Genomic DNA, 18,884 nt, shown 5'->3' on the forward strand with positions numbered 1-18,884 from the left:
GAGCTTGGCGGCTGAAAGCGCATACAAAGTTAGAACTACTATATATGATGGTAGCTTCGAAGAATTACTCCTCTAAACTTGTTAAACATCACAATAAATTAGATATGGAAATCGAAGTAACCCAAGCTTCAGCGGCTCATTTGAACTTGCTAAAGTTAATTCTGAATATATCTATACAAGGTGGAAGTTTGGTCTTTCGACTCTGACTTCCCTCCTCTCTGGGTCAAATCCTTTCGATCTTTCCTTGGAAAACCTTGACGCCTTCTTTCTGCGGCACCCAGCCATAATCGTCTTTCGCATATACCTCGATTGTTGTGTTCCAGGGTTTCTGATCCTTATCCAACGAGCCAAGTGCCACTACAATGAAATCGTCTGTCCTCGGTGACTCAGCGAATAGTGTAGAACCGCAGTTGGAGCAGAATTTGCGCCACAGCGGACTTCCAGACTCTGTATCCCTATCTTCGTATGTTTTAAGGTCGGACGGCGAGGAAGCTGTGAGGGTCATTTGCTGTTGGGAGAATACTGTTAGCAATTAGAGGCATAATGTACAATGTAGGCGCCATTAGTTTGTTCTGCCTCGGTGACTTTGCAAACGGAGCAACCCCCTTTTCATAGTTGAAGCTCTGCCGGCTAGATCTCTCCTTGTTGTGCTCACCTTCTTGGAAAACCACCCTGTGCACCAGAATGCTGAACCGCTAGTTTTCTTGCAGTTGAGACAGTGGCAGAGTGAGGCATTGCTTGGCTCGCCAGTGAGCTGGTATTTAACATGGCCGCAGAGACAAGAACCGCTTCGGACAATGTCATGGGAAAGATGTAAGGATTGTTCCGCCATATGTACGGAGTAGAGTCTAATATCATGTAAAACCAGGGAGAGATAAACTGGGAATCCAATAACAAAGCATCAACACAACTTGCAACACCAAACACCTGTTGCATGTCTGATCCAAAACTTCCTGGAAAGGCCCATGGCTTTAAATGCTTCTCAATGTCCGGCGTCACCGTTTGAGGACAAGCTGAATGATGAGCAACCGCATGACACATACAGGATAGTTTGGGTCTGAATAATGGATGTGACGTTAACCACTCTGTATGCAGCCAGATTGATAATTGTTGGACTTTACTCCACACTTAAGGTAATGCTCTGTCTCGGCTCCAGGTGCCAGCTCAAACCCGAGACAAACTTCTAGGTGCTTCTTTGATGCTTCTGGCGGACGGAAGCGGGTTGGAAGCCTGGAGAGAGCTGAATTCGTTGGCTAGCCACATGCGGCCTAGTTAACTAACGAGTTAGTTAGTCAGACTGCTTGGCACAAACCTTCACTGCCACCAGCCACTCCAGCCTCAGCTTCAGCTTCACATCCAAATTGGAAAAAAGCACTCAGGAGAATGCAGTACCTTGCTTGTGCTACATGACAAGAGCAATTGCCATGAATTTCGAAGGCTTCCAACTCAGACATCTTCTTTGCCTGGCCTGAAGGCAAAAAGGAAAGGATATCCCTCCATAGACACTGGTTGATCAAGGCACCTGGAAAAAGATCACAACTTTTTATTCAATTGAGAGAATAAACTCCCCTGGTTGAAGCACATACAAAAACTTTTCAAAAGCATCCCCAATCAAGATAAGAATTTGCCCGAAGGCCTTTTCCTAGATTCCAATGGTTGATATCCTTCCTTGTTTTCTGGGGTTCTGGCATCAGCATTAGCAATTGGTCAAGGGGGAATGTTGAGGGTGGTGTTGTGTGGCCTTACCGCCTCTTCAGTTCTGTCCTTCCCTGATACCAAGTATCTCACGCTCAGCATTTCTGCAGTCTTTCTTATGGATTGGCCAGTGGTGGGCCTGGCATTCAATCGAACAGTACCTTAACAAATAGGCCGTTTTGTCAGCTTTTATATTCGGAAGACTCCAAGGGGCCAACGCAAGGGACTTGACTTACTGGATCATCTTGCATCGAGTACACTGCTTAAGTTTGTGGATGAATCCACACACTTCACAGCAAGGACCATCAGGAATAGCAACCCTTGGGAATCGCTCTCTAAAAATTTGGTCGACCAACATAACGGCTTTTCGGTCGCACGGCCCAAGAGTACGACAAATCGGAATCGCATAGACAAGCCACTTACGCATGTCCATGAGACGTGGCATGCCCGACATGTAAAGGTGCTTTGAGATCTCACCGCAGAACTGGCAATCCCAGACCTGCGAGTTCAAGACGACGTTGTGGTATCTGTCACGGATTCCTGCAAAATAGCGACCTGCGGGTTCCCAACGGATGTTGGAGGACTCGAGTCTGCGCCCGATCATATCACGCGGGATATAATCGAAGAAGTTGAATTCACGCCCGTTGCCACCGTTGACGCCGGGATGCTCAGGAGCACATGTGATGCTGATGATGATTCGCACCCAACTAAGAAAACGTGCTGGCATGCGGTTTACTTCCTGTCCCGCCGAAGCAGCCTGATTCTCTACCAGCATTTGGTTTGATGGTGCCCCAGGAGGTTGATTAGGTGTCAGGTCAACAACAGCATGAGAAACGCGTCGGGGAAAAGCATCCATTTTTGTTTTGGACTTTTGTTCTAAAGGGATGCTTTCAAGTATAAGTGCCTGAAGAAGAATGATGATGGATGCACAACCAGGTCCGTGAAGCACAGCAATAGAGAAAGCAGACGAAGAGCAAAAGAACAAGAGGACCTGGGGGCAGTTATCTTTCTAGGATGTAAGATGTTTGTGCGAGAGGGTTGTGTTCCCATATCAGGAAGCCCTCGCGGCATATCCCGTGATTTGGCTACAGATGGCGCTAGTACTGGTTTAGTATCCTGTTGACAAGCTTTGCACACCTTTTCGCTGTGTCTGTTGATATCTGTTGATAAGGGAACACTGGTCTTTTGAAGATATGGGCGTCGGGTCCTCTATGATATGTCCTAGATTGCTGTTCCTTTATGTCCACAGCGAACGTGGATGTGCCCGTGAAAGGTGACTGCATACAGATATAAATTCACCTCAGGCCTTTACATAGGTCTTGACATGAAATAACACCTTCCTCAGTGATATTTCCCTATCCCCTTGCATGCCGTGAAGCAATCCAATGCGAGAGCCATTTTATCCACCCCTTCTTGTTCATCTTTTGCACTCCTGGAGATATGAGCAACTTGCGTCCTTTTACCGTTAGCTGGTTCTTCATGCTCATATCCAACCAGCCCCAAATCTGGGGCTAATTTAGTCTGATTTTATCCAGTCAAAGCAAAGCAAAAAGGAAGCTGGCGATTCCCAGATCGTCGAGGGCGCGAGGATATAATGCACGCTGTCCTGCAGTCCAGCAACGAAATATGAGTAGTTGAGGAACTGCGCCTTTAATGCTAATTACTCACAAGTGTGCAGAGGCTACAAGTATCCGTAGCAGCTCTAAATATTCCCTCCAGACAGATAGGCGCATCGAAGCTCATCACAACGGAAAGGGAAAATTGATCTTGCACCCCGTCATCCGGTATCAAGGCCCGAAAGGAGAGTAAAATGGCAATATGTAATATGTACTGCAAGGACTTGCTACCATCTAATGTAGAATCCATCTAAAAACTAAATATCTACTTGAACCAACGCAAAGCTAAGGATGCCCCAGATCTCTAACAAAAAAAACAACCATGGCAGGGTAAGTCTCAAAGTCTCCTTCATCTTAAATTGACAAAGAAAGAAATTCTATGTTGTTAATGGATTCGAAAATGACACGATAAAATCTACAGCAAGGGGTTGGATTTATACTCCAATGAAGCAGGGGGGTTCTCTTCGAGTTCCTTCTCTGCCTGTGTCGCAGATTGTTGTATCGTATTTGCTGGTTGTTCGACGTCACCTAACTCAGCGATATACTTCTCGGCCTCGAGCGCAGCGATACAACCAGACCCTGTAGATAAAAGGGTTATGTAAGTAAGTTGCACCCAGCCTCCTGTGGGTAATCAAAAGGATACTCACCTGCACTGGTGATAGCTTGTCTATATCTCTTATCTTGTACATCTCCCGCTGCAAAGACACCCTCGACACTTGTGTAACTAGTTCCTGGCTTGGTGGCAATATAGCCGTCTGAATCGGTCTCAACCTGGCCCTTTATCAATCCGGTGGCAGGCTCGTGTCCAACAGCGTAGAAGAGTCCATTAGCAGGAACAACCTCCTCATTACCAGTGACCACGTTCTTGATCTTCAAATGGGTCATCAAGCCCCTTGGCTGCGGCTCGCCCTGGACTTCAACGGCCACGGTGTTGAACTTCACTTCAACCTTTGGATGATTCAGTAATCTGGTAGCCATGGTCTTGCTAGCTCGTAATTTGTCCCGGCGTACAAGCACAGTCACGCTGCTGCCGTATTTTGTCAAGAACATCGCCTCTTCAGCGGCAGAATCTCCTCCACCGATCACAAACAGTGGCTTGTTTCGGAAAATTGGCACCGCACCGTCGCACACAGCACACGCGCTGATTCCGTTCTGCCAGTACTTGTCTTCACCGGGCAAATCCAACCGACGCGCATTAGCACCAGTGGCAATGATCAAAGCATCCGCGGTATGTGCGGGAGCATCATCGGGTCCATCGGACCATTCTTTCCACAGCTTAAACGGGCGGCTAGAGAGGTCCACACGCGAAATAGTCTCTGTGATGATCTCTGTTCCGAAGCGAATCGACTGCTCGCGCATCTTGGTCATGAGCTCGGTGCCTCCGACACCGGCGGGAAAACCGGGGAAGTTCTCGACGTCGGTGGTGGTGGTCAGTTGGCCACCTGCAGCGGTGCCGTTGGCAAGCATGCCCTCGTACATGACAGGCTTGAGCTCTGCGCGCGAGAGGTAGATAGCGGCCGTGTGGGCGGCGGGGCCGGAGCCGATGACTGTCGTGGGAACAAGCAATCAGCGCTCAGATCCATACCGAAGAGGGGGACAGTAGCGAACCGCGAAAACGCCGGGTTGGTTGGAGGGGCATAGGTACTCACTGATGACTTTGGAGTGCGCCATTCTGCTCTGGAGATTTGCCTTGACGCTCACGGGCGCCGAGGGCTGCAGTGATATACTTGCCGGTCCTGACGGTGTTGTTCGGTGTTGCAATGTGGCCGCAGCAGCAACAGAGAGCCCGACACCAGAGCGGACGGGGGAGAAGACGCGGCGGCGGAAGATTGAGGAAAACAGCTTGAAGGTGTTGGCGGGTACGAGGAAGCAAAAAAGGTTTATGTGAGAGAATTTGGTTTTATATGCGAAAGCGAGGGTAGGGTCTGGATTGTTCTGGCGATGCTCCAGGGTTGGGCTGGGACTTGAAGCTTACAAATTCACCAGGCAAGAGATTACCGCAGCTGGGCTCCATAAAGCAAATTTGACGTTTCGTGAGGCGATGGGGATGGCACTGTTCGATGCAGATGCTACAGTAGCTTGAGCCTGGGCGGTGATGCCGTCGATCGATGGCGAAGATCGTCTCCACAATTGAATCATTTCCCTGACAAAACTCTATCACGGCGCCAATGCAAAACCGACTTCGCTGTCCAGGGGTATACTCGTACATACATGCACACAGAGCAACTATTAATTACTGGGATTTGAAATTGTGACACTGGATCATCACATTCAACAGAAAAGGAACGCAAGAGGGAAAAAAAAAAAAAAAAAAAAAAAAAAAAGGAAAGGAAAAGAGAGAAAAAGAGAGGTCAATTCCGGCGCTCCAGCCTCACAAGAAAAGAATTTAAAACAAAACTGTAGAACCTCGCTGGTTGATTCTCAACGGAGTTTCAGAAGATTCCAAACCTTTTTTTCTTCGGCCGGTACGCTTCCACGCCACCGTATCCCTGTCCCACGCCTTCAGGGGATGAGAATTGACCCTGTTTCTCCTGCGCCGGCGGGGTATATGGCCTCTCGGCACCCTGGTTGGTGTGATAATCATACTCTCCATCGCTGTTATCCTCGTGTTGCGTTGTTTCTGGCTTCTTTCGTCTGAGCATCCACCACCGTCTCTTCTGGAGAGGGATGCTAGGCTCAAACTCGCCGTTAAATGATAATGCAGGTACGAGGACCCTGTACGGCGTCGTGATGCCAGCAGGATCACTCGGACTTACTTCGCAGTTCAACGTGATATCCAATCCACCCTCAAGGTTAATGAAATGATGCGTGTCATTTCCTCGTTTGAGTGCTTGCTTGATCTGCTTTGCACTTAAATCAGTACGTCGTCGGATGAAATCCCCGGGCTCGGGTTCTCTTCCGTCGGCTTGCTGGGAAGGGTGAGCCTGTCCCTGCTGTGATGGGCTATCTCGCGCCTCCAAGGGTTGCGAGCCATCGTAGCTCATGCTGCGCTGAGTGTATTCCGCTGGTTCATATCTCGATGGTGGCGGTCCGCGAGCTGAAAACCGGCGAGAGAGAGAAAACGACCTCCCCAAACCTCGGCCCTCCCCGCGACTAAGTGACAACGATCTAGCAAGGTTCCCCACCCTGGGGGGTTCCGGGGTGCTTGGCTCTGAAGGTGTGTCAATTGGCGTTGAACCTATGTATGAAAGGCAGTAATTAGTATCGATTTTTGTAGTTCTACGTCAAAACTCTCCTTTCACTTCGCCTGACAGTTATTGCCACGACATACCTGGAGCGTATTCCCGGATGCAACACCAGTTCCTTCTTGGCAGGAGACGCTTATTATTTCTGGGCTTGCCGTCAACGTCGTGGGTGAATATCGGTCTCATGTCCTCCATTGTTTTCGTATCCACGGCATGAACCTTGTTTCGCCGATTAAGTGCGTCACTCATCATTTGTGGCAGGGGTGCATTGACAATCGGTGAAGAGACCACGTTTGGCATATATCTGTAATCCTGATCCTTCGGAATCTCTAGCTTCGGGTCCGTGTAGAACTGGCCCATTGCCGCCAAATTCGCGTCGCCTCTATGTCCAAAACAGTCAGGTTTTGTTTCCGAAAAGAAAAATGAGAAAAGAAAGGAAGATGAAAAATGCCATGTTCATACCCCAGAATGGTAATTCGGACGGATTTCTCTGCCGCGAGTTCTTGAAGGTCCTCGATCAACCATCTCCGTTCAAGCTTATGCAATTTTGCGGTCCAATGGTCATCCAAGTGTTCTGCACCGCTCCCGACTTTAGTCTCTGAGCTCCCGAACAATCCAACTTTGCTCAGCGATCGGACAGGATCCATGACCTTGCTCGTTACGTTTTCAAGCCATGCCTAAGGCCGCGTTAGGGCGCTTATTCAGAGTGCACGGAGCTTACACGTACCATTCTTGGATAGGCGACGGGAATTGAAATGAGCACGAGAAGATGCTTCGTTTCTCCCTTTATGATCTCTTCGTGACAGCGATTCCAAATCAAATCATACGTGTCGTCGCTCAAAATATCGTATCGCTGAAAATTTGTTAGCAATGACCAAAACAGATCAGCAAGGGAGACGGTCTTACGGTCCGTTCAGTTCGGCAGTCTACCGCCAAAAGTGCCGCCCGCCTACCCAAGTGTACAAAAATACTTCGACTTTTCTGTTCAATAAAGGGACCCGGAGCGGGACCCATTATCCAACTTGGTTCGTTCAACTGCGTCTCTTCCGGAACGCTCTGGTGCTGGAAAAGCATGTAATACTTGAACGCAATATTTCCCAATCCCGAAAATACTGGTGAGGTCATAAGTTCATCCGAATAAGATCCGAATCCGCTAATTATATCATGATCGTCCCACATGTTAACCATCGGTATCTGGGCACTTGCCATGCTAAACAGACCCTGAGAAAACCATCGCAGGTAGTTATCCAAATAAAACTCCTCGAGTTCGGCCTTGATATCTAGATTGAACGGGTGCTGGTATTTTTCATATTTGACTTTTATATCCAGCCAGTTTTGAAAGTGTTCGGTCTCGAAGGCTACAGCATCATTGTATATCTGAGATCCACCGCCGATCATGACGTGGAATGGCCGTGTCTGGTGGACGTTGAGAGCATCCCGCCATAACGGATCGGGTCCGCTAAATTTATCAGTGTCAACGGACGCCCCGAAGCAATTGCCGCTGTGGAACATGATGTTCATCATCTGCCCTTTCGCTGGAACCCAAAAACCCTGAGCAGAACCTTGGTTGATACGGTAGGCGATGTGCTCTTGTTTGCTTCCGAGCTCGATCTGAATGTTGAACCGCCAGAAAGTCACGTCTCTTGCTGAGTCGGCGTAAAGTCGGAATCCCGGGATCTCTTTGTATCTTCCAACGGATTCCCCGTCTAGGTCTCCGACTCTCGCATCAGGCGATTTACCGACCCGGTTGCTGGTGCTGTAGTCCAAGGGGCTGGGTGACTCTTCAAAAAGGCCGTCTTCATTTTCAACAAAACAGAGGTCCTTTGCCTCTTCGACGTGGTCCACAGGTTTGACATAGAGTAGCTTTCCGTTTCTCGAGAGCTTTGTGAGCCCTGCAATCGGATCAACGTATTCTGGTGCAAGCTCCCCGTGTTCAGGGCGAATTTCGGTGGGTGGTGGAGGTAACAAATCTCGAGGCTGAGAAAAAATGCGAAGCGTTGGCGGAATATCATATGAAGACGCAGAGTCCTTGGTAGCAATCATGATGCTTCCTCTCCAAATTTCTCTCTCAGCGGGCCCGGTACGACTGTCAATTCGCTCCCGTTTTATACCGGTGAATCGAAGTAGCGGTCCGCACTTTAAGTATAGAGGTGGTTCAAACGGAGTGTTTTCTATACAATTCAAAGGAATTTAGTTCATATAGGATAAAGAATTCTAGGTTGCAAATATTTTGATTAAAGTGCTGAACTCACTCTTTATTTTGGGAGAAGGCCGGGGTATATTCTGGGATACAGATTGATTTCTCTTGCGTCTCTCTGGGTCCTTTCCTTCCCACCAGGCCTTTCCGTCAAGGCTTTGAAATTTGAAGTCATCCCGTAGCAAAAAGCCCACTGTTGCATTTCTCCATTCATCAAGCGGCGGCGGAGTCGGAGGAGGAACAGCAAACGTAACGGAAACTCGCTTCTGTTTATTTTCACTCTTTTTCAGTCCTGTTATGGAGTCCAGGTCGTCCGATTGGGCCTCATTGCTGGCATTGGCATACCCTTGGCCCACTGGATCATCGTTAGTCGCCCGTAGCCCATCCACGGGCTTATTGATGTGTGAAGGCTGGTCCTTGGGGTCCGGCGAGCTTAGCGCCCGAGCCTGATCGTACGGTTTCGTTCTACTGGCGTTGAAAGCTGGGCTTGTATTGGCAGGATATTCTGTCGCAGGCTGTTCTCTAAGTTCCCGAAGAATAGGCTTTTGAAGTTTTCGGCTGTTGCTCCTCTGTACAGGCGCGGCCGGTGTAAATGAAGGAGGATTGGCATGTGGATGCTGCCATGAGCGTCTGTCCTCAGCGTAACCCCGGCTTTTGAACTGATTTACAGACGGTTGTGCTACTCTCTGCTGTGGAGTCGACTCGTCGTCGTTGGCCGCAGCCATGAATTGATATGCTCCTCCATCGAGGGAAAATTCAGGATCTTGATCCGGCCTAGCACGCACTTGATTAACCATCTCGGACGCCATAGGTTCCCTCAATCCTTCTGATTCCAGTGGCTGATAATCGAATCCTTCACGATCAGTTGAAAACCGACCAGGTGAGGGTTTCGTTGATTCTATCACAGCACTTTGCTGTAGCCGTTCTCGTTGTTTAGTGCTTAGACTTCTTGTCAGCCCAGCTTCCTCGAGGGTCGGCGGCTGCTGAGACATAGTTTCTGTAGTGTGGCTATTCTCCTTCAGTCTCGGACTCGGACGCACGTCCTGACTAATGCGACGATTCTGACGCCCGGCTTTGGCCTCTCTCAGCAGCATCTCCGCTTCTTCCACCCTCGCGCGTTTCTCTTCCTTGCTGATATCCTTCAATGTGACCTCCAATTTCTGCAAGGGAGATCGGGCGGGCGCCCAGTCGCGATCACGCCGTCGTTTATCATCTTTCTTTGGAACGGCGTCTGGGTTTGATTGGGCCACAGGGGAAGGCGGTTCGCTAGGCTGTGATTGCGGTATAGAACGTGGAGCGGGGGGAGATTGGTATATACTGCTCGCTGTATTTTGGACCGACGACGATCTAGAATTTGGATTTGCGGGGGAAGTCCCTATCGACGTAGTACCGTGAACAGTCTCCGTTGGACTTGAACGAGGCGGCTCTGGAAGCCTGCGCTCAGGTGGGAGATTCCTCGCACGCTCCGCGAAAGACCTCACTCCAACACGGGTTGACTGTTCTGGGCCATGTGAACGCCGAAATGAGTTTCCACGTATAATAGGAGCTTCACGAGTCGATGGCAGGGCGCATTGGTCGTCATACTCTGAATCGAATGGCGGTTGGGTAGATTTGGTGTAAAATTTCCCGTTCGCAGGGATCTGCGTGTTCGAAGCGGATCTGGATCGCGTAGTTGTTGCTTGTCGCTGGGCCGACGACATCGTTGTGCTTTCTCACGGAATGTCAATCGGGTATATCAAGGGCTGTCAGACAGTGTATGTGTATAGCCACTTCGTGGGTCGATGAAGTTTCAAGAAATGGTTGAGCGTCGGCTGCCTTTGGTAGATTGTCGAACAGGACTCCGTGCTGGAATCAATCCCGCTGGATGGGAGGTGGCTGAGCCCAAGGTCGATCCGTGGACGAGTCAAGATGAATGCAGCAAATTTACCTTACATTCTGATAGCAGCCAGCAACTGCATGCGCGGTGTGCACGGAGACAATTGAAACTCGCAGCGGTTGATCGAGCTGTGTGTCGTCTGACTCCGATTGGGCCTTTGCGTCACCGCGCCCGATAAGAATTTCGCCAGCGATAAGAGGTCTTTGTATGGGAGTGACTTCAGCGAGCACTCCAGAGGACGCTTTTCAGAGAGAAAGGGCAGTGGCCTGAGGACTTCAAGCACCAGGAGTTCAAGCATGACCTGTTTTGCAGAAAAGTTTGTCTTTACTCCAGACCGTCGAGGTGCTGACGGCGAGGTGCATGTGCCCTTTTTGGGTGGCTGGGCACGCGAAAGCCAATTGCACGGCATCGTGCCCAATCCCATCGCTTTCGTTCTCCGTCTTCACCGCTGGCATCTTTACGAAACGGTTGCTGCTCTCTTCCGAAGCGCAAAGAGCGAGGGCTTGCAGAAACCGTTGCCAGCACAAGCATCTAAAATTTAATAAATATAAGATAGGGTTTAACTACTGTGGCCCATGGTTGATCAACTTCCCGCAACCCAAACCTTCGCAGCCTCCGCACGCCACGCCCTGGCAGCTCCCAGATGACGTCCTATATTTCCAAAATGCATCTTCACGCCCTTAAAAGCTTACTGGGCACTGGGTCTGAGATACAGGACCCTTTGTTACTCGGAACTATGGAGTAGATTAGGAGGAATTAATTCGCCTGAAGCAGTGGTCAACCAAGGCCGTTTCTCCAACGTGCCGCAGAAATGACAGTCCGCTACGGAGGAGTACTCGAGAAGCTGGTATAGGAAGCTTTGGCGTGGTGCGGTGATAGTTGACTGGTCCGGGCCGTCTCTCTACAAACGTCGATCCATTCTTGCTCGTCGTCAAACTCATCGCTATTGCTCGACCGCTGGGATGAAGAAAAGGGAGGCGTCGCCCTTCCGTAGTATGTAGACAGAAAGTTAACTCCCCCGGACGGCTTCACGACACTGGTTGATACCCTGCTTCGGGTGTTGTCATGCTCCGTCGAAAAGTTGAAACTCTGGCTGTTTCCTCTGCTCGACTCTATTGACATCCCCAGACAGGTGCCTGCCGATGCAGCTTGATCGCCCCAAACGGTTCTAGGAGCAAGAATAAAGCTTGTCTCCCTCTCAGTTTGTGCTTGTCCTATTGCTTGGGTGAGCCAAACCGGCGGATGTGTGTCGAGTTTTGTGGTAGACAGGATCAACTGTGGCTGATTTCGACGATTTAATGCTTTTCTACTACGTAGACCTTCACCCACTTGTATGATCGGAGTTTGTTATCCCTAGACCCCTTGATACCCGTAGAGTTATCCGGCACTTGATCCTTCAAGCATTAATATCTGGAGTCTCCATCCTGTACGGCCCGTGCCTTTAGTAGCAAACCACGCTTGTTTGGCATGTGCACGCCTGGGGTTCCGAAGAGCAATGCTGAGGGCGCCTCGTTGCTTCAGCACCTACGGAGTATGAGCGTCCTCTTAATACACTCCCACAAGGTCTCAGACAGTCTCCAATGTGAAACCGATGATGAATGCGCAAGCGACCTCGACTCTAACATTGGCCTTAGCAAAAGAAACTCTGACCCCGGACAAAAACCTAAAAGGTTGACCATTTGCAACTTCAGCCGGCCGCTCCGAGATGGTCGAGAATCTCAGCCACCAAGCCATCACAACTGCGTTTCTCGAACGGAAGACTCTTCTTAAATGTACGTGTGGAGTACATACGTAGGCTCAGTCACGTATGTCGCTGTAGTCCACGAGTGCCAGCTTCTGGGGGCGTCTTTGGCGCTCGCAGTAAAGCCGATAAAACATTGAAACAGAACCCTAACTGCGCCTTTCTGCATGGGTTGATCCGCGAAGGAAGCAAATATCCTAGCGCAGACACCATCAGCCGGCATCCTTTCCAGTCACCAGTACTCCAAATTTCGTCCCTCAATTGAGCTTGGCGAAAAGCCTTGCTCCGTACCAGTCCTATGAAGCTCGCACCTGTTCAAAGCCACATGTTAAGAAAAACCCCCTCGGTTTTGAATCCCCAAGCAAAGCAATTAAGGAGAGCAGGAAGTCCAATGCTTTTATTAAGTTAATATTGTTTTCTCGCTTCGTGGCTTCTTTCCCAGCAGATGCAACGCTCACATTGTTGCTCTCTGTTGTTAATGTGTCGCTGATTGACGACGTTGTCCTGTGTTGCGTTTTTCCCTTTGGACAGCTTGCAAGTTTGCAAGGTCCTCGCAAACCGTTGCACGACTGAAATAGTTACGTTTGCCCGTTGCCACCACGCGGGCTTCTCCACGGGACATTTGGTTCCTGGCTTCCGTTGGCGAATAGATTTAACATTCCGGAGAAAAAAACCTTTTCGATTTCAAGAATCGCCTAAGAAAGCCATATTTGTCATTGGAAATTTTCTTTTTTGTCTTTTTCTCTCCTTATCGCCTCTCGAACACCTCGTCTTTCTTGTTCATGGCAAGCCGGACTTGCGTGACCTCTTCCGTTTCAAATAACCGGTGGCCTGCCCGACGTCGATAGCAACCGACGTGGTCGCTAAACGCTCATAAATTCTATTTCCTTTTGAACAATGAGGTTAATAAGCGTCTTTGCGTTCGCTTCGGTGTTCTATTCCCTTTCCTCCGCCAGTCTTTACACTCGTGATTACGATACTCGAGATTACGTTGCCCTCCACCTCCGTCCCTCGTTATCCCCGAATCGAGTGGCTCAGCTGCTAGGCGCCAGGCACGAAGGGCGCATAGGAGAGTTACAAGACCACCATACTTTCTCTTTCCCGAAAGGCCAGGGTGGGGACCTAGACAGTTTACTGGATGATTTACAGCGAAGGAGAAGAAGAAGAAGATACTTAGAACTAGAAGGGACACAGCTAGACAAAAGTCAAGATGACGATGAATTAAATGGCATTCTCTACTCGGAGAAGCTGATACCGAGACAGCGGCTACACAAACGCATACCTCCTCCTCCTCCTCCTCCTCCTCCTCCTCCGCCGCCGTCTAAGCAGAGATATAAGCGTTTTCCGCAATCTCAGGGCGAAAACTCGGCGATAGCGAGACAGCGAGAGCTCGCGGACAAGCTATCGATCAGCGATCCGATCTTCGTCGACCAGTGGCACTTGTTTAACACCGAGCAGCCTGGCCATGATTTAAACGTGACGGGCCTGTGGCTTGAAGGGATCACCGGAAATGGAACGGTGACCGCGATCGTGGACGACGGCTTGGACATGTACAGCCACGATCTCAAGGATAACTACTTTGCAGAAGGCTCGTATGATTTTAACGATAAAGGAAAAGAGCCAAGGCCTCGCCTCGTCGATGACAAGCATGGCACTCGCTGCGCTGGAGAAGTTGCTGCCGTCAAGAACGATGTTTGCGGTGTTGGCGTAGCGTATAACGGAAAAGTGGCGGGCATCCGCATCTTGTCGAAGCCCGTCACGGATGAGGATGAAGCAGCGGCTATCAACTATGGATTTCAAAAGAACCAGATTTATTCCTGCTCCTGGGGACCGGTGGATAACGGTGCGACCATGGATGCCCCTGGTCTTCTCATTCGTCGCGCGATAGTCCATGGAATCCAGCAGGGACGAGGCGGTAAGGGATCAATATTCGTGTTCGCTGCAGGAAACGGTGCTGCCAGTGGTGATAACTGCAACTTCGACGGGTACACCAACAGTATCTACAGTATAACTGTGGGAGCAATCGACCGCGAAGACAAACACCCTTACTACTCGGAGTCCTGTTCCGCCCAGTTGGTCGTGACGTATAGCAGCGGTGGCACCGATGCCATTTCCACGACGGATGTCGGATTGGACACGTGCTCCAATAGACACGGTGGTACCTCGGCTGCCGGACCTCTTGTGGTCGGAGTTGTAGCTCTCGCTCTCGACGTGCGCCCGGACCTTACCTGGAGAGATATCCAGTATCTAATTGTCGAAACCGCAATCCCCGTCAACCTCGAAGAACCTGGGTGGCAGACCACTGCAATTGGGAAAAAGTTTAGTCACGATTTCGGATATGGAAAGGTTGACGCATATTCCCTGGTCCAATTAGCAAAGAATTGGGAACTGGTCAAGCCGCAGGCTTGGTTGCACTCTCCCTGGCTAAAGGTCCACCATGACATTCCTCAAGGCTCCAAGGGACTGGCGAGCTCGTTTGAGATTACAGAGGAGTTGTTGAAAAAGAACAACCTGGAGCGTGTTGAACATGTGACAGTGACTATGAATGTCAATCACACGCGTCGCGGCGACTTGAGCGTCGAGCTCAAGAGCCCAAGCGGTGTCATCAGTTACCTCAGCACGACAAGGAGCGGAGATTTTGAAAAGAAAGGATATGTCGACTGGACATTCATGTCCGTTGCTCATTGGTAAGCTCGAAGACCTTTTCCGGGACATGCGAAATTGAGTCGACGCTGATACGATATCTCTTCTAGGGGTGAAACGGGCAAAGGAAAATGGACAGTCATTGTCAAAGATACCGAAGTCAACGAATATTCTGGACGATTCCTCGACTGGCAGCTCTCACTGTGGGGCGAAGCCATTGACGGCAAGATCCAGGAGCTTCATCCCTTGCCGGATGTCCATGACCACGAGCACGACACCAGCGAGCCTGCGTCACAGATCGAGACGACCACTCTATCTGCCACCGGGACAAGCAAACCCACAGCGACGGAGAAACCGACCAATCACATCGACCGGCCCATCAACGCTAAGCCTAGCAGCCCAACAACCGCGCTGTCGCCAACAGGCACAGCTTCGTCCAGCCCAGGAGCAGCGGCTGCCACACCGAGCAGCTCCGCGCATGCCGACAATTTCCTACCGTCGCCGTTCCCCACGTTTGGCGTCTCGAAACGGACGCAAATCTGGATCTACGGCTCCATCGCTCTGATTTTCATCTTCTGCGTTACGCTGGGAGTCTACTTCCTTATCCAGCGACAGAAGCGTCGCCGGAACAATCCTCATGACGACTACGAATTTGAGATGGTAGCTGAGGATGAAGAAGGATATCCTCTGAACGGAGCAGGGGCCGGAGTGCCGATGGGCAAGAAGCAGCCGCAGAGACGGCGTCGTGGAGGGGAATTGTACGATGCATTCGCTGGGGAGAGCGACGAGGAGATTTTCAGCGATAGTGAGGATGGCGAGAAGCCATACTACGATGACGATGATGGAGAAGATGACGATGGCGATGGGGATGACGCTTCAAGGGGACGAGAGCACGACGATGATGCTCCCAAGTGGAGTGAGAAGCCGAGGGGAGGTGGAGAATAAGGTGCGCGTTCGCGATTCGGCGTTAGGATACCACTTTTACTGTCTTTTTGTTCCATGTAGCTTTCTGTCTGCGAGATTTTTTTTTTTTTTTTTTTTTAATTTGGGCGTGCAAGAAAGCAGTGCAAGTTTGCTGGGTGTTTGATTCAATAACTACATAGACCACTCCATGCAATTTGTGCTGTGCTCCATACATAGACATACATGCACTACATACGGAGTACTTCGTCTGTAGCTACACTCGCAGCTAGAAAAAAAAAAAAAAAGAATAGCTCAAAGAAAGGGGGAAAACGGCTCCCTCAACGCTCAACAAGCACATGACTGGCCTACTCTCCCGCCGACGTGGGCCAGACGGTGGCCAGACGAGCGGCCAGAGTCCTGGAATCCCAGACTCCCTGACTCCCAGGCACGCCTCTTCCAAGGGCTCGAAAGTTGGCAGCCCCTCGCACATGACCGCGTGGCAAATCAGGTGGGCAAAACCCACCTTTGCCCCCCACGGCCTGGGCTCCCGGATGTCGGCAGCACGTTCTTCCACCGCTCCTTGTGCGGGAAGCTCGTCTCTCACTGGTCCAGCAGCATGCCCTGCGAATCCAGGCCGTTCGCGCCTCATCGTTTGCGCCTCCCGGTGAACTGTGGCCCCGCCACTCGACCGAGGGTAAGCGCAGGTGATACTATTTACGGCAGCGCACGTGAGGATTCAACGAAGGGGCAGAAGAAACGGCCCATAAAAAAATAAAGTACGGAGCATGGGGTACGGGGTATACTGAGTCCAAAGTCCAGTGTCCAGAGGATGATGATGATGATGATGATGGGGAATGTGGAAACTCTTACATAGGCTAGTACTTACGCCCTGGGTTTGAAATCTCAGCATCTGTACTCCGTACGGAGTATATGTATTTGTCTGCCACTGCTCTGGTATGGCAGACTATTACGCCCTGTTTTGTCTGGAAGAGCCGTAGCCTAAGCCCTGAGTTTGCAGCAAAGAAATTGGCCCATCCCAGCCACCGCCCATCACCCTTAACCACTCTTCTCCCCAGAGCACTTAAGCTCCCTAGCCCTGACCCTCAATCCCAGTCCGCAGCCCACCCACCCTATTAAGGCCTAAGCATAGTGCACAGAGCATTGAGGTACTGTGTAAATCACTCTGAGCAGCAGGTCGAGTGCTTAAACCTTTACCATACAAAACAAGAAAATATAATAATAATAATAATAATAATAAAACAAGGTGTAATAATCAGCGATGCTTGGCTACGTGCCATGGCAGCAGTATTTCCACCAGAGCAGTTGCAGCTCGGCAACTTGACGATCAGCGATGTATTTCCTAACTGACCCTGAATGCGGAGCACGGTCAGCATAATTTGACATTTCTTCGTGGCCTAAGAAATAGAGAAGCAGACAATATACAGCGCCAAAGGTGCAAGAAAGCTGTATAGCAGGGAACATCATTTGCTATGGCAGCACAAGGTTTTGAACTAAACCGATATTAAGGTATGAGATTTTGCCTCTTTTAAGACTTTGTCGAATACCGGGTAAAACCATTCAATAGTGGAGTAGAAAATGCTGGACATCGCGATGAGAGGCTCTATGCCGAGTTAGTAACTGAGTGAGTCATGCTCGATTTGCCGCATAAGCATAACAGGCGGTAGGGGATGAAGGATGGTTTTAGATTCTTCAAGCAGGCCGGAAGATGATCTATACATATATTGTACATATATGCGTTGCTTATGATTGTCATGGGAGGCAAAGATGTCGTCCGTAAATGCACTTGGTCGAATATGAGCTGAGCTGAGGGAAAAATGAAGAGTAACGGTCGAAGGCTGGAGGGAAAGTTCGCTGCTTGTGGCCTGATGATGATTGAGATTGACTTCTGGAAGGTCCCTCCCCTAAACTATGGCAGCAAACAATATCCAAATTCGGTTTAACTAACATGCATCGGTTCTGCAGTAACTTGCCAAGGGAGCCCCGTTCCAACTGGACTCGGGGTGACTGGGCAAATGACGGTGCTGGATTATTGTGAAACCGCTGGGTCGATTTTTTTTCCTTTCTGGCGGCGGGTCCACGGTGGGGTTGAGCCCGGGGTTGCTGTTACGTAGGAGGAATTGCGACAGAGCTGGCCGGCATTGAACGATGGGATCATGGGACTGCTTCTGCGGCGGGTCCTCTGCGTCTCTCACGCGCTTTTTGGGTTTGTTGACTCTGTACTCGATCTGGACGGCAAGCTGTCGAAAGTATATATAGAGGCGGTGGGATCGGCCATCGACGTGTTTGAAATCACAGGCATCATTTCTCGCTGACGTTGTACATATACATATGCACATACATACATACAAAACCGCAGTCACTCTTCATCCCTCTGAATCCAGCTCATAGTTTGACCGCACTTTTCTACCTACCCATTCGCATCCAATATAACAGTCCTCCATAATCCTCGATTATCCGTGGCAAGAGCCAGCAACAACAAATCTCTCCACCAATCCTCCTCGCACATCTCCCCGCAAACACCTCCATATACACCTACAAACACCATACCCAAAATGGCCAGAATAGAGCGCTCCGTCGAACCCTCCAACCAACCAATCCCCATCATGCTCCGCATCAATGCCCTCAGCTCAACACCAATCCTCCTCGACTCAAACGCTACATATCCCAGCCTCCTCAACCAGATCCAAAAGGAGGTCTACACCAGAGCACCCGAAATTGCCGACGGATATGCCTTCGACGGTCTGTACGTTGAATGGGATCGGAGCTCTGGCACTGGCCTGACATTCCCGCCCAGCTCGTCGTTGGACAGAGATAATCTAGCCGCAACACTCGCCCTGCTGAGGACCAGGCTGGGCCGCGATGTAATCTGCCTGAAGGTCAGGGTGGCCAGCCCGGACGTGAAGCTGCAGCTTGCTTGATTGGTTCTCGCTTTTTTTTTTTTTTTTTTTTGCATTGTGTCCTCCCGATTGGAGCGGTCTTGCTTTTGTTTCTCCATCGGTTTCATTTG

The 18,884-nt window shown here is 50.1% G+C and overlaps 8 protein-coding genes across 8 annotated transcripts; 2 read left to right on the top strand and 6 right to left on the bottom strand.

Moving 5' to 3' along the window:
- Positions 1 to 121: 121 nt before the first annotated feature.
- D8B26_002463 (uncharacterized protein) lies at positions 122 to 1,184 on the bottom strand. The gene is made up of 2 exons (XM_066123837.1): positions 656 to 1,184; positions 122 to 508 (listed from the first exon to the last, which is right to left on the bottom strand). Exons 1-2 carry the CDS (start codon positions 830 to 832, stop codon positions 224 to 226), a joined length of 462 nt encoding a protein of 153 aa, XP_065979912.1. The 5' UTR covers positions 833 to 1,184; the 3' UTR covers positions 122 to 223.
- Positions 1,185 to 1,927: 743 nt separating this feature from the next.
- On the bottom strand, positions 1,928 to 2,551 carry D8B26_002464 (uncharacterized protein; the record flags this gene model as incomplete). The annotated part of the gene is made up of 1 exon (XM_066123838.1): positions 1,928 to 2,551. The coding sequence occupies one exon, from the start codon at positions 2,549 to 2,551 to the stop codon at positions 1,928 to 1,930; it is 624 nt and encodes a 207-aa protein (XP_065979913.1).
- A 944-nt stretch (positions 2,552 to 3,495) lies between these two features.
- Positions 3,496 to 5,182, bottom strand: TRR1 (thioredoxin-disulfide reductase). Its single transcript, XM_003066357.2, has 3 exons — positions 4,961 to 5,182; positions 3,959 to 4,858; positions 3,496 to 3,890 (listed from the first exon to the last, which is right to left on the bottom strand). The coding sequence occupies exons 1-3, from the start codon at positions 4,980 to 4,982 to the stop codon at positions 3,727 to 3,729; spliced, it is 1,086 nt and encodes a 361-aa protein (XP_003066403.1). The 5' UTR covers positions 4,983 to 5,182; the 3' UTR covers positions 3,496 to 3,726.
- Positions 5,183 to 5,540: 358 nt separating this feature from the next.
- On the bottom strand, positions 5,541 to 7,143 carry D8B26_002466 (uncharacterized protein; the record flags this gene model as incomplete). Its single annotated transcript, XM_066123839.1, has 4 exons — positions 5,541 to 5,568; positions 5,760 to 6,489; positions 6,583 to 6,878; positions 6,959 to 7,143. The coding sequence occupies 4 exons, from the start codon at positions 7,141 to 7,143 to the stop codon at positions 5,541 to 5,543; spliced, it is 1,239 nt and encodes a 412-aa protein (XP_065979914.1).
- A 50-nt stretch (positions 7,144 to 7,193) lies between these two features.
- On the bottom strand, positions 7,194 to 10,393 carry D8B26_002467 (uncharacterized protein; the record flags this gene model as incomplete). The annotated part of the gene is made up of 3 exons (XM_003066358.2): positions 7,194 to 7,349; positions 7,403 to 8,667; positions 8,749 to 10,393. The coding sequence occupies 3 exons, from the start codon at positions 10,391 to 10,393 to the stop codon at positions 7,194 to 7,196; spliced, it is 3,066 nt and encodes a 1,021-aa protein (XP_003066404.2).
- Positions 10,394 to 13,207: 2,814 nt separating this feature from the next.
- Positions 13,208 to 15,898, top strand: KEX2 (pheromone processing endoprotease; the record flags this gene model as incomplete). Its single annotated transcript, XM_003066359.2, has 2 exons — positions 13,208 to 14,997; positions 15,064 to 15,898. 2 exons carry the CDS (start codon positions 13,208 to 13,210, stop codon positions 15,896 to 15,898), a joined length of 2,625 nt encoding a protein of 874 aa, XP_003066405.2.
- A 323-nt stretch (positions 15,899 to 16,221) lies between these two features.
- On the bottom strand, positions 16,222 to 16,766 carry D8B26_002469 (uncharacterized protein; the record flags this gene model as incomplete). Its single annotated transcript, XM_066123840.1, has 2 exons — positions 16,222 to 16,566; positions 16,743 to 16,766. The coding sequence occupies 2 exons, from the start codon at positions 16,764 to 16,766 to the stop codon at positions 16,222 to 16,224; spliced, it is 369 nt and encodes a 122-aa protein (XP_065979915.1).
- Positions 16,767 to 18,131: 1,365 nt separating this feature from the next.
- Positions 18,132 to 18,795, top strand: D8B26_002470 (uncharacterized protein; the record flags this gene model as incomplete). The annotated part of the gene is made up of 1 exon (XM_066123841.1): positions 18,132 to 18,795. Exon 1 carries the CDS (start codon positions 18,430 to 18,432, stop codon positions 18,793 to 18,795), a length of 366 nt encoding a protein of 121 aa, XP_065979916.1. The 5' UTR covers positions 18,132 to 18,429.
- Positions 18,796 to 18,884: the final 89 nt, after the last annotated feature.

This window comes from Coccidioides posadasii, chromosome 1, assembly GCF_018416015.2.
Source record: "Coccidioides posadasii str. Silveira chromosome 1, complete sequence".
Classification (NCBI taxonomy): Eukaryota; Fungi; Ascomycota; class Eurotiomycetes; order Onygenales; family Onygenaceae; genus Coccidioides; species Coccidioides posadasii.

What these genes read in the sequence shown, in the direction of transcription:
- D8B26_002463 (XM_066123837.1), bottom strand. Translation starts at nt 832, where the DNA reads ATGGCGGAACAATCCTTACATCTTTCCCATGACATTGTCCGAAGCGGT. An exon ending in CAGGGTGGTTTTCCAAGAAG is followed by an intron (nt 509 to 655) that starts GTGAGCACAACA and finishes TTCTCCCAACAG; the next exon opens with CAAATGACCCTCACAGCTTC.
- TRR1 (XM_003066357.2), bottom strand. Translation starts at nt 4,982, where the DNA reads ATGGCGCACTCCAAAGTCATCA. An exon ending in GGCGCACTCCAAAGTCATCA is followed by an intron (nt 4,859 to 4,960) that starts GTGAGTACCTAT and finishes TTCCCACGACAG; the next exon opens with TCATCGGCTCCGGCCCCGCC. An exon ending in ACAAGCTATCACCAGTGCAG is followed by an intron (nt 3,891 to 3,958) that starts GTGAGTATCCTT and finishes TTTTATCTACAG; the next exon opens with GGTCTGGTTGTATCGCTGCG.